General features: G+C 36.7%; 1 protein-coding gene across 11 annotated transcripts in view; it reads right to left on the bottom strand.

The window, feature by feature from the left end:
• Positions 1-25,103, bottom strand: part of BLTP1 (bridge-like lipid transfer protein family member 1) — a 115,605-nt gene that overhangs the window by 46,021 nt on the left and 44,481 nt on the right. For 10 of the 11 annotated variants that reach the window (XM_051616576.1, XM_051616574.1, XM_051616575.1 and 7 more), the window contains exons 23-46: positions 23,478-23,606; positions 22,448-22,567; positions 20,771-21,048; positions 19,773-20,023; positions 19,073-19,331; positions 17,830-18,673; positions 16,887-16,957; positions 16,247-16,420; positions 15,801-15,921; positions 14,840-14,980; positions 14,366-14,493; positions 13,740-13,942; positions 12,214-12,411; positions 11,347-11,558; positions 10,869-11,020; positions 9,841-9,991; positions 8,737-8,889; positions 7,261-7,501; positions 5,851-5,999; positions 5,126-5,345; positions 4,085-4,243; positions 2,299-2,474; positions 1,622-1,797; positions 318-1,024 (exon numbers count right to left, since the gene is read on the bottom strand). In XM_051616576.1, coding sequence (XP_051472536.1) covers positions 318-1,024; positions 1,622-1,797; positions 2,299-2,474; positions 4,085-4,243; positions 5,126-5,345; positions 5,851-5,999; positions 7,261-7,501; positions 8,737-8,889; positions 9,841-9,991; positions 10,869-11,020; positions 11,347-11,558; positions 12,214-12,411; positions 13,740-13,942; positions 14,366-14,493; positions 14,840-14,980; positions 15,801-15,921; positions 16,247-16,420; positions 16,887-16,957; positions 17,830-18,673; positions 19,073-19,331; positions 19,773-20,023; positions 20,771-21,048; positions 22,448-22,567; positions 23,478-23,606 — 5,413 coding nt within the window. The remainder of the gene's footprint in view (positions 1-317; positions 1,025-1,621; positions 1,798-2,298; positions 2,475-4,084; positions 4,244-5,125; positions 5,346-5,850; positions 6,000-7,260; positions 7,502-8,736; positions 8,890-9,840; positions 9,992-10,868; positions 11,021-11,346; positions 11,559-12,213; positions 12,412-13,739; positions 13,943-14,365; positions 14,494-14,839; positions 14,981-15,800; positions 15,922-16,246; positions 16,421-16,886; positions 16,958-17,829; positions 18,674-19,072; positions 19,332-19,772; positions 20,024-20,770; positions 21,049-22,447; positions 22,568-23,477; positions 23,607-25,103) is intronic. The other variant, XM_051616577.1, reaches the window with a different exon arrangement.

The following is a 25,103-nucleotide window of genomic DNA, read 5'->3' as shown; positions in this document are numbered from 1 at the left end:
AAAAATCCAGCTTAACAGAGCTGCACAGGAATATCAAGGGATTGAATTTAACATCAATGAATGAACATGTATTTGATTAAGTCTTGGACAGAAAGAATCAAAGCAAATTACAAAGCCAGAAAAATACTCATTTTCTTTTGTACACCACCTTGGTGAACTAATTGCAAGATCTTTCCCAGACCTCACCACCTGCCGGTCTGATGCAAGGTAGATGGGGCTAGGCATCCTTCATAAGCCACCTTTTGGATCAATCTTTAGAAGAATACACTTGAGTAGAAGAACACATGCAATTACTTGTATTTATGAACGAGTTTTACCTGTTGGCCCAAAAGTTTCAGAAGACTTTTCTAAAATCCCAGTTGGATCAGAAATGAGTGAATAGAAGTTCAATAGTTTATACATGTTTTGCCAGCACTCAGCAGAAGGTTCACTCTGTTCTGACACAGTAATAGAGTCAGAGTCATCCATATGAATAGTCATGTGGTCAACTACATCTTTTGAGCCTTTCCTGGACACTTTAGAAGTTCTTCTTTCTGACCTCCCCAAGGAATTCTTGTTTCGTGTCTCTTTTTTATTGTTCTCATTGTTTGTTCGTTTGCTCTTGGTGTTGTTCACTCTGTTACCTCCATTAAGACTTCCTCGAGAGCTTCGGCTGAAATCAGAAGAGCGGAAGTCTCTGTGTTTGCGAGTCTTAAAAGTAGGTGTTGGAGAGGCTGATCCAGCTGTGTATCTGCTAAGCTTGATGTCCGTCTGTGTGGCTTTGATGTCATCAATCATTGTACTGAACTGATGAATCAGACGAACCAGTGCCATGTCTACGTGCTGGCTTATGGACTGGCAAGAAATTGTGAAATTACAGTGGAAAGTATTATAATAGCGTTTATTCAAGTCATGAAAAGAAAGGGCATTGGTGGAGTTGTGAGGTGTGCACATGGATTTCTCCATTACAACAGCACTAATGCTGAAAGTTTCTAACATCAAAGCTGGTTTGAATTCGAGAGGAGGAAGATTGACAGCTCCTTGCCTGAGGAAAGAAAATGTACCGGTTACTACTTTGTTTCTTTTATGGGAGTCAAATACTTTTTACACAGTGGTACATCTAATTTACTGAATCCAATCTTTTGTTTCCCTTAGGATCTTCCTACCCTAGTTCCAAATATAAAAAAAGAACTTTTGTACTTTCTTATTGCATGCTACTAACATAGTAATCATTCAGTTCTATGTACACTTAGATTGGCATGCCATCTTTGCACCATAACCTGAAGTTTTGTCCAAAATAAGAAAGGGCAGGATTCAGCATTTACACCAAAAGTAGCAACCTCATTTACAGGATTAATTACAAAATTGCATTTCAGAGGTTCACAGATTTCCCCCACTATTATTCCCAGCAGGTCTCCCTACCCCAATCTCCAATTTTCAAAATTAGCTGAAGTTTAAGTATTTCAAGTTTCCATAGCATTCCACAGGACGATAAAAATAAATATTCTAACAGGAATAGAAAACAGGTAAAAGAATAAAGGACTGCTTCTTATTCTACAGTAGTGCTTTGGAATTCTTCACATGAAAAACCTAGTTTCTGTTCTCTAACCAATACATGTATTTTCAATACCTCACAACATACCTTCGAGCTCGTTTGCTTTTTCTTTCCTTTGCTGTATCTGAATCAACAATGTCTGCTCTTAGGCAGTCCAAAGTTCCTGAGAAGGAAAGGTACTCTCCAAAGTACATTCTGTAGCAGAGTGGCATTGCATCCTGAGACTGGATTCCCGTGTAACTTAGAAGAGGTTTGAAAACAACCTACAAAACAAGAGCCACTGATTTACTTCTTGCTGTCTAGATTATTCCTACATTCTTGCTTGATCATTTCTTGATCTACAATATATACAATGTCAGCTACATAATAGAGAACATTTTTGTTTTATTGACAGTACTGTGAAACAGAAAAGGGTGATAAAAAGGACAGGCTTTATGGACTACACAGCAAGACAGGACTGAATGAGAGCAAGGTTTCTTTATGTTCCCCCCAAGTAAAAAGTACTCTGGAGAACTGGACTACTCTGATAAATGCTCCCATACGTTATTTGAAGCTATAGAACAACGTTCTATTAATCACCATTCATCAAGTTTGTTACAGGACACCTCCGAGGTTTCTTGAGCCTTTCATCTTTGCATAGGAATGCATAAGAAACATGTACAAAAACAAGAAAATATTTTCATTGTAAGATGAACTTTTTTTTTTTGAGTACTAACTAGTTTTTTCCTACTGAACTCCAAAATGCATCGGCAAACCACCCCTACCTGTGCATCTGCCAGCTGGACAGCAGGAAACCCCTGGTTGCCCTCTTCTACACCTGCAATGTCATCTTGGCTGGTGCTGTGCTGTGAGTGCGTGCCATCCAGGGTGTTCTGGTCACTAGACAACACTGTGTTGAAGTCTGAAGCAGAGGGTATTGTAGGAAGATTTGGTGCCACACCTAAAAAATAAATACCCATGGAACACTAACACCACAGCAAATTTTAACACTACCAATTCTACTAATTCAGCAAGGTTAATTATAAAGAAACATGCCATACACATCGACAGTCAGGTCTATAACCTCACAAAAGTGTCATTTTCAGGATAAAGAAACAGTCTGATATTGCCGAAACAGGTAATAGAGACAGTCCAAGTTATATTTAGAAAGTATTAAAATACTTCCTTCTTTTTGCCCTCCTTCCCAAGGACTTTTTGTCTGTATTGCATTCTATAGGCCACTTAACTCCAGTTTAAACTGAAACAGCTTTTAGGCCAAGTAGCCTATAACATCAACAAAAAGCAAAGATTATCCACAGCTGCAGATACTCGCTTTTAGCTTTCAATGTGCTGAAAGCTTCTGGGTTTTGTTAATCCCAGTGATCCAATAATTAGATACCTATAGATTAGTCTCTAGCTAAATACACTCTTCATAAAAAGAGCTCTATTCATGGGACAATCAGACTTGCAGCACAAGGGCAGAGCATCTTGAGTCTGGCCTGAACTCAACCTCCATGAGACAGAGTTGCTCTGTCGATTTAAATTCATCCTGATTCTTCAAAACTCAAGCTTACAGCCCTGATCAGGGAGCCACAACTACACACCTTCACAGAAAAATGGTTTGGATAAATCTCTGCCCAAGTTAAAAATCATCAAGTGTAATTTCAGGAACTTGTGAATAAACCATTACAGTTTCAGGAGGAAAAAATACATCTTCTAGAAAAACAAAACAACCAAAAAACCCCCAAAAAGACACAAATTGAAAGCTATACTTCTACCCTATAATTCTTTTTGCAGAGAGACACATTCCAGTTTACAGAGGAGTAACACCAGTTAAGCAATATGTACAGGACAAGATGCTTTGTAGGATCAGCCTGTTACTTTCTTGATATTAAAAACAAACCAAAACTTATTATTGCCTGAGATTAATATATTATGGTTGAAAGTCAGTTAATAGAAGAAACATTCAATTTTAGTATTAGTGAAAATGAAAAGATAGACACATGCAAGGATTATGAATGATAACAGGCTTACAAGAATAAACAAGCTGCAATACATTGTCACACATTTATTTCTTCAATACATTTATGACTTCCAGTAATGTATATTTTCTTATCTGCATTCCCTTAGATCAGTTGACCACTTCCCATATCTGAAGAATAATATTACTCTCAAGATAGATGTTTATGTTTAGTCTCAAAACTGAACTGAGAAAGGGCAAGGATTCCAGTGTACAAAATCTTCATTACAAAACAGCCTATGCAAATTAAGTTAAAAGCAGCTAACAAAATCCAAGGAAGTCTGCAACTAAGTATGATTTTATGGCTTAGCTTTTTTGCAGCTACACATGCTTTTGGAAGCTATCTACATTCTCAAATATAAGAAAAAGATACATTTTTGGAGGCAGGTGAGGTTATATATTAATTTTCTGATTTTCTGAGAAGTCCCACAAGTAGTACTTAAGTCTGTTGAACTTAACTCATTCACTCAATTACTTTCTAAAAGAATGCAGTAAACACAGGAACAGCCAACCCAGAATCACCTCTTAAATTCAGCTCTAATTAGCAATACCTGTTGGAAGACTATTGTGTCCAGATTTGGTGGCTGGACTTTCCTGTACTACACTTCCTCTGTTGCCCACAGCATTGGACATCCAGTTATAGAAACTCACAGAAGATGGTTCTGACAGCAAAGGGTGTTCAGATAACATATCTGTGGCCACAGTATTTCCTATACAGATAAATCAGAAGCTTTAGCATTTGTTGTATCAAAGTCAGCAAAAAACAGGAATGCAGCATAAATTTACTGACAGTACTGACAAGCCTAGTACTTAAAATGTATTCCAATAAACTATGTGTCAAGCAGCACTACAGATGGCTACCACAGAAGTCATACTATGACATTAACGGATGTTGCACTACAACTGTCTTTGCATTTGGTCATCTCTACCATTAGCTACAAGAAAGGAGTTAAGAAAAGGAAATACCTTTTTTTCTGAATAATATTTCATTCCCTGACAGCAAAGAAGAGAGGTTTTAGAGAAAATGCAGTATCAAATGTCTCTGTTTCTCTTTATGAGTTATAACAATGCATTCAGAATAATAATATAGAACTTAAAAATATTTCCATGTACGTATTTCAAACTTCTACAAACTTCAAAAGGCCATTATTAAAAACTTGAAAATTATTATACACAAACTAAGTTACTGGAACATTAGTTTTAGTCCACTTCTTAAACTTCTTAATAGGTCAAGAAAAAACAACAAATATAGTATGATCACGTAATTTCCTTATTAACTCAAAAAGACTCAAATAAATAATTATGTATTTTTACTCAAAAAGTAGCAAGGCTAAGCAAAAGGAATTTTTTTTTTTTTTCTTTGTATTAGCTGTCATTTGTTTTCCCAACCTGATGTATTCACTGTTTGCTTCTAGCAAATGTTATGGTGCAGCAATGCCTAGGAACTGCTATTAAAAACTATGATTCTTATTTTGTGTGGGATCTTAAACAGAAATGACAACTCGTAGTGCAAATACAGTATCTTTTCTAAATCATTAAGTAAAATCAATCCTCCCTCCCCCTCCCTTTAGCTTACTTATGCTACATCATACCTGTTCTTGTTAAAGAACTGCTTTTAACTGCAGCTGTACTTCTTTGAGGAGTCCCTTCCAAAAGATTATGCAGGCTAGGAAAACTCCCAGTAAGATAACTGAGCAGACTCTCTTTTCTTGGACTTTCTTTGACTGCCAGTCCAGAACGACCAACATGCACCGGTGAATCTGTGGCAGTATCTCCACTAGTGTAACTTAAGGAATGATACGGATGTATACCCTTGTGGAAAAAACAAAGAAACTAATTAAGTACTGCATAAAATGTAAAAAGGAAGGGACATTTGGTCTCAATATGAGATCTGAACATGGTAACTAGAAAATTCTCATTCCTGCAAAGTTTTGGACAAGTAACTCTTTATTTGGGGCAGGTTATATGCCACATTTTGTAAATTTTGTACAGCAATAGCTAAATCTTCATTTTTGCTTCCATAAATAGATTAGAAGCCAAGAGAAGTTCATGTACATCCTTCAGTGATGCACATATGTTGTTTTTAAGAATGACTCTGCAGTTAATTGTCAAGAAAAACAATAAGCAGATGTAGAATATAAACCAACTGATCAAGCATGACTTCTGTAAAGGAAGAAGCACACCTCCCATGTGTTACAGTTATAAGTATAGTTACTTTTTAGACAAGCACTTCTTCATCTGCAGTGTACAGAACTGCTTCTTAATGGGCTGGCTACAAACCACTTTCCCCTCGTGTATGGGGCTCAAAAAACCTTACCTTTATTTTCAGAACAGAGTCACTGTGAGTGTGAGTCTTGGATAATTTCCTCATGATCTCAGCACCAGTTACAGGCCCAGAAGAGCCACCAGCAGGTGGAGGACGATTAGCTGTTCCTTCCAGGAGCATAGTATGCTCACTGACAGTAGCTGGAACGAAGCAAATAATTATTCTTTATTTTATATATATAGGGAAACAAAATTATCTATTATTAGGTACGTTTATTTACGAGTAGCCATGAACTTCCAAACTGATACACACCTGCACATGAGCACAAATATTTAGGTCCTTCTAATATCATACAACTGTTGTTCTGTCCTACAGGTCATAAGGAAGTTGCCACATTTCCTTCTGCTGATTAAGACACTTACATTTGCATTAATTCCATCTGTAAGTACATCTACACAAGGCAGCAAAATTCCCACTTTTGAAGTTCTTGGTGAAAAAAAGAATACAGGGGAAAAAAAATACTGCACTGGTTCCAATAGTCTGTTTCTGCTCAACCAAAGCTGACATTTTGGAGGGGTGGCAAAAATTTCCATCATATTGTATGGTTACATACAAGTTTCACACAAAAATACATTTGATTTTCCTCTCTTTAAGCTGGTAACTGCTGCCTGGCTTTTAACCAAATGTAGATTCTCTTCCTGATTTTTTAGAATTGGCTTAATCCTGGCTCAAACCAGGACACTCCCTGTTACATAACTTTTACTTGGGGAAAGAAAACCATAAAAATAGTATTTCTGAGTACAGTAACACTGCATATAGGTGCTACAAACACAAAAAACCTAAGTCAACTCAAGACAGCAAAAAAAGAGTGCTCCAACAACATGCATTTATTTATACCCTTCCTATCTGTGGTTCTTAATTAAGTCAGCTCCAAAACAAGTATAAAGCTAAAACAGTAGCTTATGTTAAATTTGCTATCTGTAAACTGGCTACAGAAATTTACCACATATGAAGTAGTAAAAATGAGGAAAGTTATTTATTTTTAAAGAAAATACGTCTTCCCAGAGAAAAAATAAGAAGGTAGGTTTGAAACTATCCCTGGGAGAATTAACAGAATTGCATGTTACAATTCTTAACTAAGGTCAGAAGCTGCACAACAAAAGCTGAATCACAAGCTAGTAAATAATTAAGTTGATGTATTTTGTGCAGGAAATAACAAGACATAGCAAGTGAAAAAAGAGATGTCTCCTTATTTATTTTTTCCAAACCAGAATTATTGTAGTACTATAATTATTATTGCCAGCAGCTGTTTCAAAATGAAGATGTTTCTAAAAAAGCATCTTGGGTGATTCTAAATAAGAATATAACGTATTCAAGCATTGAAACTAAAGAAGATATAAATGCTCTGACAGGAGCTACTCGGCCTTATGAATTTTTATGGAGACAAAAGAACACAAATACCTGCATCAAATTCAAACTCTGCTCCATCAGCACTTGTGTCACTCTGAAGACCCCCTCCATTGTCTAATCCAAGTCCATCCTCATGCTCATGGTAGGGATTTGTCTGTAGTTTCACTGGCTGAGCTGGTCTGTGTAAGCTGACTCCTTTAAAAGCGGGGGTCACCACAATGAACTTCATCCATTGCCTTGCTAAAGCAACTAGACCTTTCTTTAAGGTTACTAAGGCAGGAAGGCCATCACTCTTAAATAAAGAAAGAAATTAAAAATCTGTATCACAACGTTTTGAGGTAGACTGAGGGGGAAAAAAAAAAAAAAGACTGCACTCCTTTAAATCTTTCTGCTCAAGAGGTTTAGACAGAAACATGCTGGCAACATACAATGTCCATTCAGATAGAAGAAGCCATAGTGTGAACAGATAAAAATTATAGCTTGATTGAACACAGTAAATAGATTAATTTACATGACCTGAGGATCCAGCCCAAGGGAGCAAAAATAACAGCAAACAAGTTTATCAAATATGAAACTACTGAAGTAATGATAAGGCTCTGAACTATGGACTAAAATTCACAACAGATCAACTGTAGAAATAAGAGTGAAATGTAACAGATCAGGTTGTTTTCCGTTGTTGGCAAGCACTATTTTAAAAACCAAAAATTGAGGCAAAAAAATAGGGATTGTTTTGATAAAAATCACTGAATTGTGCTAACGAAGAAAAAAAGCTTCTTATTTTGACCACAAATCCAGCAGTGCTACTTCTGCCACAATTCTGCTACTTCTGATCACTGGGCTCTCAGTTGAATTTGTTGTAAAACACAGTGTTTAAATCTGACAGGCATGGAATTGGATTATGAAAATGACACAAAATCAGGAACAAAAACTCCTCATGCCTAATATGTTTGTTCAAGAATTATTTACCACTACAATCCAGACATCTACATTCTAACGTCACCAAGAAAAAAGATTAAATTCTTAAGTTTTAAAGTTTCTACAATTCTAGCTCTTAAACTGTCTGCATTATCCAAGTATTTCTAAAAGACATGAAAACTTGCTCTGGGGGACAGCATCTGGAATAAGGTTATGAGTGCATGTCCTTGCCTTAATAATTGAGATTTATTTAATTTTAAAACTACAGATAGAAATTTTTACTACTTTGTTGTTCTCTTTAAGAAAAATGAAATCTGATTAAAAGGCCATAAACAATTTTAAAGACGTGCCTTTTTCGTTTAGGATTTCTCATGTATTTACGAATAAGATCACGAAATAAAAATCATGCATATCCACCGACCACAAGATAAAAAGCAGATCTGAAAGAAAAAGAAATCAGAGAAGCCATACCCACTTATCAATTTAAGGTTATATACAAGTTTGGGTTATACTTTCTGGTTTGGTAACTTTCCTTAAACTGTTACCTAATTTAAGACATCAGAATTGGTACATTCAAAACCAACACACCAATTTCTTTGTAGCGTAACTCACCATGGTGGCATCCTCAATAATGGAGTAATTTGCTTGATGAAGGTAGTGGTGCAATATATTGCACAGCAAACAAGAAGGGTTTTCTTGCAAGAAACGAGCCACTTTGGTAAGCCTGTTGTACTTGCTTCTCAGAGGAAAGTGCACACTTTTATTCTAGATGGAAAGGTAACCATTTTTCACATATGAACATACTTGCAAATACAACACACATCCACTACAAGATTTCACTTATGATACCACAAACTTCAAACCCCATTTTAAATTCTACAACAAACGTTTGCCGTATGGATGCCTACTTTTATTTTAAACAGGGGTACGTGAAAAAAATCATACTTGATGCTTATCTATTTATATGAAGTAATAAAACACAAGGTTGGATTCAAATCACAGACTTTGTAAAGTTACCTCTGGAATAACAGACATACATGCACAGCTGCCTGAGATTTTCAAATAAACTGTTTATTCCAAGTTAAAGAAAAACCAGGCACTTCCCTAATTTTGGCTTAACACCAGGAAGGGAGGCAGCAATAAGAGACTGTTACAAAGGTTGATTCTTGAGTACAGCAGAAAACTAGCCTGATATTAAGCTCATCAATCTTTCCATGCAAGACAGGATCTCAACAATGCATATCATGTCCAAGACTTCCCACTACATGGGGGTAACTAAATGAACAGCAGAAAAATGCCTACACACCAGAAAGCTCCTCAGCAAATCAATTAACAACTCATTTGTCATAAAAAGTCTACTAATCCCAGTTCTCAATAAAAAAATTGTTAATTCTGTGTTTCTTGCTAGAATGTTTCACCCTCACTGTGCTTGTTCTCCCTTCTTCTGACAAGCAGGTCCAATACACACAATTAATCAATACAATGCAGGAGCACAGAAATTCAAATTTTCTCCCAAAAGATACTCTGAATATTTAATAGTTCAACACACTTCCCTATTTAAAAAATATTTACTGAGTTCTTGTGACCAATTCTGGAAGTAAAGGCTCATAAGAGGTGCTATAAGTTCATCAGTGAAAATATCCAGAATCCCAAGCAAACATATATTATGTATTACATTGCTCTGTTCTGGTACTTGATTTTATAAAGGTCATTTACCTCTAAAGCTTCTGTCATAATGCAACCCATAACAGCACAGATTCGCAGGGTTCCTTCAGTCTCTAGCTTATTTAATGATGATTTCATTTGATCAATGGGAACAAGCCAAGCACCCACTGCAGGAGTTGCAGTGCTCAGGAGGTTCAGCTGCCTATGGAGAAAATAAGAAAGAATCAGACATTCACGCTCAGCAGCAGCAATTAGCAAGATTTTCTGATGCTGTTATGAGACCAAATAGGTTGAATACTACAGAGCCATATTACAAAGTACCAAACACAAACTTATTTCCCAGAAAATGAAAATTGGTGAAAAGTACTTAAGGCAGGTTTTGTTTTACTTACTCACACACTCATGATTCCATCCACTCCAGCTACTGCTATTCCCTTCTTTTCCCATTTGTATTCCCAACTAAAATCATACCATTTGAAATTCTCATCACTCATTGAACCCCACATTAGCTGTTACACAATATATCATGAAAGATTTTTTGCTGAAGGGCTGAAGCAAAACCACAAAGAGAATTTTCTCATCTATAGCTACCTACTGAGCTTGAACTACTGACTGATAGTTTTTCGTATTTTGTTTGTAGAACAAGTAAAATATTCCCATCTTGGAAATATTTATCTTGGACTTCAAAACACAATGACAGTAAGATCATGGGTTAAACATCAGGTTAAATACCAAAAGCATCCAGTATTTCTCTTCTCTAGCACCTCTTCTACTCGAAACAAATAGCCCTCTTTGCCTTTCTCCTTCATATATTTCAGTCTCACCAGAAGTTTTTCTTGTTGTTTTTTCATCTTTTCTTCTTTTAATCACATCTAACTGGATTTTTTGTAGCAACACTTCCGTATAAATGACAACAATAAAAACATGAGGCATTACTTTGAAACATGTAAACTCCAAAATTTTCATTTCCAGAAAAGCTTCAAAAATTATAGAAATGACACTCAGAATCTACCAAATGAAGCTGATATTTAACCAAGTGGAATTATTACTTTGTTCTTTTAAATCAGGTAAAATTATACCTTGAAAATACATGGGCTGGAGAGCGCACATTGGTAGGGGCTGCAAAACTAAACCAAATTTCTTTGATTGTTAACTTCATGCTGCAGGAGTCAGGAGGAGGAGGCATCAAGGGTATATCTTTTTTCAGATCATCAGATTCAACCCCTTCATCCTTAAAAAAGGAAACACAAAGTCAAAGTTTCCAAAGTTATGAAACTGAAAGGTACAAACATACCATACACTGCACTGCTCATAAGAAAGAGTTTCATAGGCATTTAGGCAAAAAAATCCCAAACTACTGCTGCCCATCAGGTGTTTCAAGACAACACCAGGAAGACCTTGCAGAAGAGTTTAGTGTGCAAGTAGACAGTATGGATGCACTTCACACAGACAGACATCAGGTTAAATTGTTGATTTTGTATTTTGAGTGCTAATCACTTCAAAACAAAACCAGAAAACAACCCAAGACCAATCGTTTCCTACATAGTATGTTCATACCTGCTCATCTGAAACTGAATTTCCATTAATATCTGAAGAGGGACTTATTCTGTCACAAGGAAGGTTGTCATCAGACACATCAGTGTTATAACCACTACCAGTTGGAGAATCTGAAGAGTTATTTGATGCAAGCAATCCACCTCTCTCTGTGTCTCTTGATTTACCCATGACTCCAAAAGTATTATACAATACTGCTCCAGATTGTCTTCCTCCTATAAAAGCATATATACCAAGACTGTAAATGTTTGCTGTGCATAAACATCTCTAAGATAAGCACTTAAGAGGAGAAATCAACACAAATTTGGTTAAACAAGATGCATTAACATTTTACTCAATAATTTACCACTACAACTTTTGTAAAATTAAACAGTTAGTTGTAGAGCTCCTGACAGTTTGTTCCAAGAAGCTGAAGAATACTCACATGAAAACTATTTTTAAACACTACTCCTTGAAAATAATAACTTGGGTGACAGAAAATACATATATACTGGGTTAGTTGGTTTTGCTTTCTTTTTGAAGCTAGCTTTCCCTGCCCAAAAGAAAACTCTGGCCACATATGCAGATATTTACTGTGGGTATGATTGCAAGATCATTTATTAGTGAAAGCTTCAGTTTCTACCTTTGCTTTAAGTTCAGAAACTGCTAAAATAATTTTATATATTTTTTCAGAAGTGGTATTGATTACTAAAAGTTCATTTATTGTATAATATACTGTGTGATATTATTTATTTACAACACATATGTACTATTTAGCATCACCTATATTCAGCAATTTCTAATCAAATAATTGCTAAACTGAAAGACTTAACAAGAGAACAGTTAGCAGTTTCATTAAACAAGAGAATATGAAGCCTATATAATCTTCACCTTTTATAGTTAGGTTTTCAATTCCACACTCAAACATTATCCAGCCCCACTTCTCTTGACTAGGACCAATCCGTGTTACATCTGGAACAGCTTGTTGATCTGTTTCATCCACAAAAGCAAACTCATCCAACTCTTCCAAAGTAAAAAGAACTTTTGATTTCCCAAAAGGAATAGCTGTTATTGCACAAGTTCCAATGTCTGTGAAAACAAACATATTTATTGTTTTGTTACAAAATGAAAAAAACTTTACATCTTCAAATAGCTCCCCGAAGTTTACAGTGCTTTGGGAGTGTTGTCCATTTAGCATTCCAACACAAAGTTAGAGCTTTGAGACATTCCCAATCCTAGCACATCTGTCTCTTGATCTCTTTTGTAGAGTAATGGGTACAAAGACATGTACTAACAAGCTCTTGAGATTTTTACCTCAAACTGGCAATTGGCCTGAAATTACTGATTTTAATTCAAGGACTGGTTAGAAGCATGTCTGCCTCTATGTCTGCAGGATGCAAAGCAGCAAGTCTCACCAATCCCTAAGAAAATACAGACTCAAGCAGTTATTAATTCATTATGATCTTTGCTGTCTAAAATCCAGGAGAATACTACACTTCCTTTATTTCTTTGATGTTAGATTTTAGCTTAAATATAAATCTTTTCTTCTAGTGACATTTCTGAAAGAACATTTTAAATAATTTTATACCTATTGCCTATTAACACACAGAGCTAAATGTCAAACTGAGGAGAACTACACAGAAACAAATTATACCCCTTCCAATCCTCACTCTCTGCCCCCACGTTCTAACTGCCATCACTTTTGCAGTATACATGAAATGTTAAGATCCCGAGGAAGACATTTCTCAAACTTTTTAAGTAGCAAATGATGATTTATCTAGGTTGTAAATAAAAAATTACTTGGCCTTCTTGAATGTCTGCAGCATATCTAACACAGGACACTACTGCTAAGATTCTACTCATAGCTAAGTAAAAATGGAATTAGCCATTTTAATGTTCCCTTACTGCTTTGTTCCCCTTCAATTTTGTTTGTTCACTCATCAGGGCACATGGGTGGCTTGCTTTTTTCTTTATTCTGTGGCTTTTAATCCTACTTGCTTCATAAAACACTCATGTCCTATTCTTTCCAGGACAGAGTAAAACGCAGCACTAACTAGTAGAGATCCCATCAAAATTGAATCAGTACAACAGGTACATTGTATCTATCTTGAAATCGTTACAAAGGAGAAAGAAAGTAAATAAGTATAATTCTTCCCCATATCAAGTGACAAAAAGTGGTAGCTGAAAAGATTAATTCTAGCACTTTAGTAGAATAACAGAAAACAATTCAGAGCAACTATCCTAAACATCTTTTTACAGTATCTGCAAAATCTCTAGGTTCAGGTGTCTTTATTTAGTCTGCATTAATAAAAACCCCCACAACCAAACTACAAGATCAAGGCCTACTATAGCCACTTGCTTCTGTGAAAACTGACATTTCCACAACTTAAAAAGAAAAAAAAAAAAAAAAGGCTTACCTGTTGTATCAAGGCCTCTAAGTTGTCCATGAACGCGACGGATGTTCAATTTAGCAGCAATTTCTTTTCCTTTTTCTGCTCCAGCATTGGATCTCAGTGAGCCAGAAGACTGGGGCTGCATTTTACTGGTTTGGATGTAACGATCGAATGTCACAGAATTCCTCCCAGTTTCTGCATTGGTTGAAGTCTCCTCAACTATACCCCTTTGAATATAAGGGAGAAAAAACACTAAGGCGAATCTCAGACATATTTCATTTGATTATTTTTGTTTAAAATTTTAAGTGACATTGGCACAGCAGTGATAGAAAGAACTCTTTGTAAGACAGAAGATCCATAATGCTTTGCTAGAAAACTACTGAAAAATTTAATTTCAGCCAGCATGACATATAAGCAAGGAAGAGTTAGAACTGAAGTTCTAAAATTATTCCAGAAGGATTCCCCCACTTCTCAAAGAAGCTGCATTTCTAGTCAGATACTAGATGTTATTTCGTAAAATATAGAAGACATCTTAATTCTTAATTCAGTCATGACAACTTTTTCAAATACTTCTCAAAACAGCAAAAATTGGCATCACTAAGTCTTTTGACTAAACAAGGAAGAGCCATAGTTATATGCATTATTCTTACCTATTCATACGAACTTGCGTAGCAATTCTATCAAAACACAAAGCTACTAATGAAACGTGAGTCACAGTTTTGCCAGAAGAAACCCCTGGGGATTCATCAACAGATGCTTGTAGCAAACACAGGTTCACCTAGATGTAGAATTCCCCCAAAGAATAAAGAAATTTGGAAAAACATGTTACATTAAGTACACATCACTAATTTCTGATACAACAGTGTCTTATACTTCTCAGTAAAATGAAAAAGAAAAAAGTGAGAACCAACACATCTAGAAGATGTAACATAACAGTCGATTCTCTTGAAAACGTTCGTTATCCAGCACAATTACATCGTTTGAGGAACTAATAATGAAGCAAAATAAGAGTAATTTATGAAGCCTGGGTCTTCTAAGCAGCCAAACAAAAAGCTCAAAGAATCACAGAATGCCAGGTTGGAAGGGACCTCAAGGACCTCATCTGGTCCAACCTTAGTTTTTACCTTTGGTACAGTAACGTTGGCCTGAAGACCTTTAATTGTCACATTATCTTGCTTAAGTGAGAGATTGGTCTGTGCTGGTCCCTGGTTTGTTGTTCCTGTCGTGTCTATTTTTGTTGCTCTAATATCCTGCTTGGAAGATAACTGGGAGAGGGGGAAAAAATAATTTATTCTCACTGAAAGTAAGAGCTGCTAAGATAAAGAGTTACCTGATAGTCAGTTATCGCTGAAGTAGCAGGAGATTGAGTTCATTTAAAGCACAATACCATGATTTCTAGAACAAGGACTGTAGCACTTACAGATACAGTTGGTCTAGATCCATAAGGAGTTACATAGAGAGTTACATAGAAAACCTTATTACAAAGCAAATATTTAGCATCTGTTACATTGTGAAGTCTAAGACAAAATATAGATATGGCCATTCACTTGGACAGAAAGAACTGAGACCATAGAACTACCATACAATCCTTTTCAAACTAGATTAATTTTTTAAGGTAACAGATGAACGCAAAAAAACCCCAAATGAAAAAACACAAAACCACATGCACTTTCACAGCTTAGTTTAAACTTCCCTCTACCTCACAGAGACTATCTCCCTAAGTATTGTAAAATGATGCTGCATTGCTGATATGAATACAATACATAAGAATATAATTGATAATAATTTCTAAGCACAGAATGTATTATTTCATGCAAATTGCTGAAGCTACTGACTAGATTTGTCCAAATTAGAAAAAAATTCATTCCTGTAAGAGAGCTTTCTGGTCACTGAAAGACAGCATTTAACAGGGGATTATAAAAATACAAATAGATTAGGCAAAAGATTAAAAAAAATTATTCCAAATTAATATAGCATTTAGCTACTGCATCTCAAAACACTGAATTTAATTGAAACTTTTTCTATGTAAGATAGAGAAGACAATTTTCTTTCCAATTTATGCATTTTTCTTGTTCCCTTTCTTACGTTTTCTGAGAAGCTTGTTTTGCTGTTCTGTACAGCATCTCGCAGAACTTTGCAGTGCAGATCATCAACAATTGCTGCTGGGTGCCGAGAGCTGGCACAATGCACCATTGCTTCTATATACCTGTGAGAGGAAAGAAGCCCACCACACACCATTTAAACCTCCAGTTTCACATGACACACCACCAATAATGTTAAATAAAAACTCCAGAGGAAAAAAAAAAAAAGCACTGCCAGATATAAAGCGCACTTCCCATGTCAGCATAACATTCTTCTAGCTATTTCACAGGAAATACAGAATTACATTCACTGGGTATGAAGCCTTACTGCTTCCTGTCACATAATTCCATCTTTTAACCTAAATCTTTGCCATACAAAACAGCTTTGATTTTGAACAATTTTTAGCATAATCAATTAACAAATGCAGTAGCAAAAATAAAATTAATTACCTATCCAGTGCCTCTGCTACAAGAGGAGTCAGAACTACATCTACAGTTCCTTTTACTTCTACTATTGCTGTTGTTCGTGTCTGGAAGACAGGATGATCCAATGTCCATTCTTCTGTTATGGTTTCATCATCTGTATTTTCTGCAGACTTCTTTTCCAAAGGAGTATAAGGTGTACTAAACAAGTCAAACACATATTAATAATGTGGGTGTGTCAAAGAAATACAGAAGTGCCCTGGTATCACTATGATTCCTATTAAAATCCATAAAATGGCAGGTTTCTTCCAGCTTAGGAAGCACACACATACATGACACTAGGGGGGCTAAGGCCCTTCCCTAGGTTCAAGTAGAGCTTTTGGCAATGCAATGGGCACTTGCCACAAACACCTCCCAGATTAATTGAAATTAAGTTGTAATTTCTAATCTTGAAAACCTGTGAGTGAAATAATGTAGTTCTTTCACAGGGTACTTTCTTTTTGACCAAACCCAAGCATTTTATAATTTAAAATAGACCTGTACTGAAAACTACTGCTACAAATCAAATTTCTGAAGGGCTAGCAATAGCCAAAATATTTAACAAGAGTATCAGAAAAATCCTACTCTTAAAAAATATGCCAATGATGTTATGAAGTATTTGACTTACTTAGATGTTGATCCTGTAAGCTGCATCCCTCTGTCCAGTAATGAATTAGCTGTTAGACCCTGTTTAACAATCTAGAAGTGCAAAGAAATTTATTACATAGCTTCTATAAATTAAAAAAAATACCCAAGGAATCTTTAAATTCAGATTCTTCTTAGTTTTTTTTTCTTAAAATAATCCCTCATATGCAGATTCCCCAATATACAGAAATGCCTAGGTTTATTTTTTTTAATTACTTGAGATATTAGATTATGACATTTTTACATAGAGTAGATTTTTAAACTGCTTTTAAAAAATAAGATTTCAAATACTAATCTACAAAAGGCTTGGATGAACACAAAGCTTTTGCTGCATCCTGATAAATAGAATTCTAGAGCTTAGACATCTATTTTTTATCAAGTAATTTCCATTATTTTTCATGTATGTGATTTCAACTCCTTCCTGAGCATGAGCATGGATGCTCATATCACATACATCACTGGGAAAAAAAAGCTCAATTATTTACAAAAATGATTGCTAAAACTGAGTATCTATTTTACTTACAAAAAAAGCATTTACAGCCTAGATTATACTTTATCAGTGTAAGTATACTTACAAAATAAGTATATTAGATATACTGCTACTGAAGTTCTGTGTAACATACTTTAAACAAAACTCATATAAATATCCTTCTGCTGGATATTATTCAACAGGCAGCATTTTTAAGTGCAATAATGACAATTCAGAACACACATCCACAGAATAATAACTCCATCTTTTCTTTTCCACAACCTACCAGCCACACAGCCCATAATCTTACGTCAGAAATTCAAGGTATTACTTAACTAAAAGCAAAAAATTTTAAAGTTTCTCACAGCTTTATTTACACAACAGGTGTACTAAGCAACTTCATCTTGTTTTGAATTCCTATTCCTTTCTCTACTCTTTCCTCCTCCAGCTTCCATACCTTAAATGTTGGGACACAAAGTTGCTCAAAAGATGAGGAACTTTCTTCACTTGTTGGAGTGTCAAGGTCTAAAGGGCGATGCAATGAAGATTTAGAAGTTCTTTTGTTAGTCGGATGCTTTACTGACCAGTTGATCACCTGGAACTGTGAAAGATAATTTTGGTAACATGCCATTACAGGCTGCTGGGAAGTTATTTGCTCACTTTCCACAGTCTTGTCAGATTCCATGACATACAAGTTCTCCACATGATCATCATCTCCTCCAAGAGCCGAAACAAAGGAGGCCTGTGAAGGATGAGTCTTAATTGGCAACGTTTTAACATCCTGACTCATTTCTCCATGGATTGTGCTTGTTAAGGGCCCTTCCACGCTGTGATAAATAGACCCTCTACTATACTCAGTTTTCTGAGCTTGCTTTTTTCTCTTCTTCCTCCCTGGATAGGTTCCTGGACCTTCATCACTACTTATTGGCTCAAATTCTTCTGCTGCAGAAAAATAAGCTTCGCTATCGGCCATTGACATACTGGAATCCATTGACCGATACTGGTGAAATGAGTTTGAATCTGCAGATGGTGTATATGGAAAAGAACCAAAGCTCCTCCTCTGCTTTGGGGAGTCCAAGACATTCTCATCACTGCGAGACACATCACTGCTGAACTGCACACCAACTGGGACAGGCTGCTTGTCTCCATAGAAGGCTGCTGTGAGGCTCTTGGTGCTCCCGAGCCGGGTGGAGCACACGGATGCTTGTCGTTTCAGAGGAGACCTCATGGGAGACTGACCAACAGGCCTTTCCTGGTTGCCAGGGGATGCAGGGCTGCCCTCTGCACCCTCAGCTGCAACACTGCAAACATAAATCAAAGGTTCATTTGTTTATTTCATTATTAATGCTTCTCTCTCCGCTGAGGGAAGTTGTCAAATGCTTCAGTGATTCCTTGACCTTCTATAGCAAAGCAAGTATTTTCACAATGCTGATTACATACTAAATTCTGCCACCTGTTAGTCCACTTGTCTACATACAGGGATGTAAAAACTAATATGAACAGCAAGTTGTCTTACATGCCGAATTTTCTACCTATATCAGGTAATCATCCCCTATTTCAGATCCAAACTGGCATTCAAACTAGGAAATGCATTTCAGCAGTACCATCAGAAAATAACCCAAGACACTATAAATTGCTAAACACAGTGGGTTTTTTTCTGTCAGACATTAATTATACTTCTTACTGGGCAGAGCACTAACCTCCCACGACCATCTTCCCTTTTTGCACCAGACAAGAACTCCTTCTGTCCCAAGTGATCCTCACTAGTTGACGACGGGCTGTCCTTCTCACCCGCAAGCAAGGGCAGTGCAGCACTAGAACTGCTTGTTTCCTCTGAAGAGGATGAGGAGCTATGGGAACGCAATGGCACTTGCAGGCTGAGATGTTGTGCTTTTCTTTCCATTTCTATTCCCACAGACCTGCAATCCCAGTCTTTGCGTTTTACACCATTTGCTTTACCTAGGATCAGAAACAGAAAAACTGAACATCTGATAGCTGCCATGGTCTCTTCCCTGCATAAATAAAAGCCCTAATTTTGAAATGCATACACATACTAGTATGTTGTACTAACAAAAATTAATCAAATCCTAACAGCAAAACATCAGACTGTCTTGGTAGACTGCTTCCTATGTAAGTAGAATATATAGAAGTGAAAAAACTTCTTTTTACTCAGAAAGGAGTTACATGCCAATATAAAAATTCAGCGTATGAAAGCTTGCTCACTACTTTCAAGCTACTGTCTGCTCTTAGAAGAGCCTATTCCACTACAAGACCTCTTGCACGAGAGCACATGTACTACTCATTAACCACAATGGGAAAGATTATAAATACTAATGTGCAGTTAAGAAATTACACTTTTGGGCAAAATAGACTAAAATTAAAGTTACAATTTGTTCTCACCATCTAAAATTTTAGGCATCTCCTTAGTAATTATCCATTCTCCTGGCTGCAGTAAGGATTGCCCATAAAACATATCAGATTCTGCACTTGTACTTGAGAAAGCAGAGCTGCTTGAAGGTGTCAGCTCCTCAAGTTTGAAAAAATCCAGTCCTGTTAATGTTCCACCAAAGAACCGACAACCACCAAGACAGCCACACTTGTTCTTGCTTCTCTTATTCCTCAAATTATCATCAGGCCACAAAAACCACAATCTATACAAAGGCAGAAAAACAGAAAACAAAGAAAAAAAAAACAACATTAGCCTTAGCACACTAAAATCAGTGACAAGATAAAAAAGATATCCCTCCCTTATATGTGAGCTCCTATTTCTCTTGACATGAAATGAGTAATTAAGATTTGCAGCTGAAACACAGATATCAGACATAAAATGAAGGATTAACTCCAGAACGGAGCAAATCACAAATGTATAAGCAGAGCTCAGGCACAGATTATGTCCACCCGCCACGATACACACTATTACTAACAATCCTTTCTTTCTGCATGGAGGCAAGCACTGCCAATATCCTCCACACTGGTGCCTGTTGCTTGTGCCAGAGGCAACTGCTCTCCAGAGAGACACAAATCACAGCTACACCAGGCATGTAGTTCACAGCTGCTCATCAGCTTGCTCAGGACTCTTTAGGGGCTCTTTTAAGTCCAGCCTGAGAATAAAGACCAAATTTGATCCCGTCCTCTCCCTGATCTTCATTTTGGGGGGATAAGGGAAAGCAGTTTTGCCCAAAATCACATGGTTCTGTACAGTCAAAGGACATTCAAACCACCAACCCCATAGCTAAACATTCAACATACTTTAAAAAAAAACAAGATATTGTCACCTATGTAAGCAAAAAAAAAAACCAGCCTTCAAAAGCAAAGAACAAAGATTCAACTTTAGATGAATGCATTAACCTTCACCCCCCAAAGAATTCAAAAGCATCTCCTTCATTCATATCTCTTACCTCTTTGTTCGGTTATCGTGTGTTTCTAAGAAGTGTCTCTGCACTTCATGTTTAGAAGGATGGTCTGCAGCTAAAGCTATGTCAGCAGTGATGAGCCCCAAGTTGACAGAGCCAGCTTCCAGCCAATATGCCCTCCTTAATATTGGCTGCAGACCAGTTCTGCAATTGTTCACCTGCTCAACATATTGTCTCAGTTGAAAGTCTTGAATAGCAGCACTTACACCCTCTCCAACAGACTGGTTGTGGAGGTTGCAGTCTGCAACACGTATAGCGCCCATCTGAAAACAGGATTGAAAACAAGAAACCTGATGTCACTGTCCAACTAAACCATCTGCCCACACACTATCGATCCTCCCCAACACTGGTGACTGCTAAGAAAAAAAATGACACAGCCCTGCCACACATGCTTAGTCTTCAAACTAAATTATCTGGAGACGTTTGACCAAGTTTCCTGCACAGCTTCAGTACTCTCCAAAAAGTCACCATGAAGTATGTGAAATTTCAGATAGAGTTTTCAAACTTCTCACAGGGAAAAGAAAGCTGATAAAAGAACCTTGCCATGGAAGACCTAATCACAGTGTTAATATTAAATTATTACTTCTCATCTCTGTCAAAGACTACAAAGGAGCACTGGAAATATTTTTTTTTTATTTGACTGAAACACATTCAGGAAGTAATTTTCTGCAGTGGTTCAGGTTATTAAGCTGCCTTTGAAAACACTGTCATTCACCATTATGCCTGCAAACACAGTTAAAACTTGTGATGGTGCTTTTTAATATAGGGCTCAAAAGACTTTGGGAAGTCAAATGCTTTTTTTTTTTTACTGCCACATGGTAGCAAGCCATTAAAACGACAAGATACCATGTCATTAAAAAATGCCTAAAATAATTAGCACTTTCCTTCAGTTAGATTCTTGCTCATAATATGAAGCTGTCCCCAAAACGTTACATGTTAAGTCTACCTTTTAAAACCAAATTTACTAATAGACAGCACAACTATTAGTCCCTCTTATTAGAATAGCACTTTTCTCCTTTTCTGTTATCATGACTCAATTGTCTCTTAACTTATAGTCTCCCACACTAAGTAAATTATTCCAGTTTTCTCTTGGATGATTAGGATAATGGAGAGAATATCAGCTCTTCTCTGTGCATCCTAATACACCATGCTGCATTCTAAATTCAGTCAGGCAGTGATGCCAACACTGCTCCCACCTCTGTGAAGTTAATCTTCATCCAAACTGCTGTATCGCATATGATGATCATAAGTTATCAAAGCATTGACTTGCACACAATCCATATCAAAAATTTCCAGTTGATGAGTTACTAACTTACAGCACAAGTTCTTATCAGCTCTCAGGTACAGATACTGAGATGGGTATTGCCCAGTGTTTTCTTAAGTTTTTTACACCAGTTCTGCAGCTTCCACTCTTAGTTTGGCAGACATCCCCTCCTCTTTACCATTTTCCAACTTCATTAATAGAATTACTAAGCAGAAGCCAAACTGACCTACTCCTGTCCCTGTCCAAGGCAACCTTTTATTACTTAAAAGTTTCAGAAATTCTGCTTAGTCTGTTGCATTTAAGCAAGCAATAAATTCAGGTAGCTATTCTAGCAGAATATATTAAGAACTCTATTGACAAAGAAGGATTTTAACCACTGTTAAGATAAATATTTTTACCTTTATATTGGTGGCACAGCCATGTTCCACCACATACAGATCTGCTCCATCCATGGCTAAGCGTGTCATAGTGTACTTTAAGTCATCAGATGTTGGGCATGGCCCAGGGACACAGTTCATCTGAAGAAAAAGGGAAAGAAAAACATTAACATTTGTATTAGGAGTTTTAATTTCATTTGTGCTTATCCTTCTATTTATTTTCTGTTTAACAGAGGCCTAAAACTGGAGCAATAAAACGTTACTTATTCTACACTATCAACACGAACAGGAGATGGGGTGTTTCTTTGCTGAGGTTCATTTACTCGTGCATGTTTAAATTCTTTTGTCCAGCAACACCAGGGGACCCAGTTGGCTTTCCTGCCTTCCACCAGCAAAAGACAAGTCTGCTAACAGAGAACATAATGAAAACTAGAAAAAAAAAAAAAAAAAAAAAAAACAGTGATCTTAAGAGAGGAAATCCAGAAGTCATACTTAATATATGGCAAGCCTCCTTCAGTCTTCAAGTGACAGTGCATGTGGATTCTAGGAGACAAGCACCAAAAGCAGAATCCGCAATTACATGATGGCTAAGTTAGAGTTCTGTGTTTAAAAATAAAATTAAAGTCCACAGAAGCTATAAATGGTCAGCTTAAGTCTCCGACCACAGCACTGTTTCTTCAACAGAGGAAAGAGAATGAAAATCAGTGGAAACGTGCCAGGAGCATGAGGGTAAGTGTGACCTTTGCCCCTTAAGGGACATCAGAGAACGCCGTTTGGCTCCTAACTGTCACAGTAGAGGTAAGAAACCAGGCACGACTTCTGTAGATACCATTTCTAAAATAATTCATAGAGCACAAAAACATTGTGTATATCCACAGGAAAGTCCATGGGGGACCACTTTTCTTTCTACATAATTAGCTATAATTATGAAAGGGAAAGTCCAGTCTGACCATATATTGCATGTGTCTTGATAACTTTAAGGCTGGATTTCTAAACTGTTCCAAAGAACCTCTGCAAAGACAGCAAGCAATTAAGGCAGATGAAAGGTTACCTTAGAGTCACAAAACCGACGATCAATTCCATGCTGGCATATTACTACAGATTTTGGCCTTTCCAATTCAAACTCCCGGCACACCACATGAAATACAAAGGTCTGCCCCCATTCCAGAAGACATGCAAGCTGTAAGCAAATAACACCACACAAAATAAACTTTGAGAATTGGACAGAGTACTGAAAGAACATCACCAAAGGTCGGAAGATGCACAGAAGTAAAAACAAAAGACCACACTGTAACGTTCTGGCTGCATTACCTTGCCTCCACATGGTCTATTTCCTGTTAATCAAGACTTATTTTTATTTTTGTGTACCACAACATGCAAATCTCTGTAGTATTTCCAAGGAAAACACTGTGACATTAAATAATTTAGAAAATTATTTCTCAGTATAAGGAAACAACTTCTGCTATAATGGTTAACTGAGAACTTCACTGTAAAGACAGAGTTCCCCTTATTTTACCTCAAAAAATACATCCAAACACTCTATTACCATTCATGACTTACGTGTCAGACTTCCTTGCATTTAAGTAAGAAAGTTGCATATAGAAAGCATAGGAGGAAACTGGCTAAACAGAACTGCTGAATCCTACTGGACTTAGCAATTGGCCTATTGTTTATTTAAATCTTTTACATAGTTAACTTGTTCATAAAGAACATTATTAATGACTGTCTGTCTCTATTATGAGAGGAAAATGGGTTTTCCCTGGCTAGCCAAAGGAAGCGGCACTTAAAATCAGCAGTAATTTAACTGGAATTTAATATAGCTATGGCTGTCCTGCACAATCTCTCCTCCTCCTTTAGCACTGTCCCTTCACAAATTCTTGCAGTACATCACATTACAGGAGGAAAAAAGCCAACAACCCTGAAACAGCAAATTCAAGTTCTGCTCCACAGCAGTGCTGACAAGAAAAAAAATAAAATCCAAGTCCTGTACGAAGCATACAATTGAAAATGGCTTTGTAGGAGAAGAAAATCCTTAAGTTGCATCAAGCATTTATTTAGAAATGTTCTCTAAGCTGAGTGATCTGCCTATTGTATACTTAAGAGTAATTTTTAGATCTGAAAAATTAGAATTAATATAAATGAGAAAACTAAAAGGAGTTAGTGCTAAGACTGACATAAGAAAATCCAATACTGTAAAAGCAAATTATGTTGCAGTGGGATCAAGCATCAGAATTTTTGCAGTGAGCAGTATGACAGAGCTGCCAGCTACTCTCTTGCTGAGGCCTGCCCATTCCACACTCCCCCAAATTATCTCATTTGTCTCCTACTTTAAAACGTGGCTTTGTCCATAGCTTTCTATGGAAAAGCCAGGACTTCACCTGCAAGCTAAATTCCTACCAAATGTTCAACTTGATATCCTTACTGGCGGCAGCATCCCTTCAAGCAAATGCCTATACATCTCCAAGAACCTTACATCAAGGTTCAAATTCAGTATCAAGGACATCAAAATGCCTCTGAGACTGCAATCACAACTGGATACTTAATGTATCCTTCCCAGTGAGTTAACCAGCAGGGGTAATGAACCTGCATCTCCAAAAATCAGCATCATAATATCAATGTCAGAGGAAGTTAAGTCATCTCATACTCAAACCTTTCAATAGATTTTCCTTTCTCCTGT

Source organism: Apus apus, chromosome 4 (assembly GCF_020740795.1).
Source record: "Apus apus isolate bApuApu2 chromosome 4, bApuApu2.pri.cur, whole genome shotgun sequence".
Lineage (NCBI taxonomy): Eukaryota > Metazoa > Chordata > Aves > Apodiformes > Apodidae > Apus > Apus apus.
The sequence above is the reverse complement of the archived record's forward strand: the minus strand, read 5'-3'. Positions and strand labels throughout refer to the sequence as shown.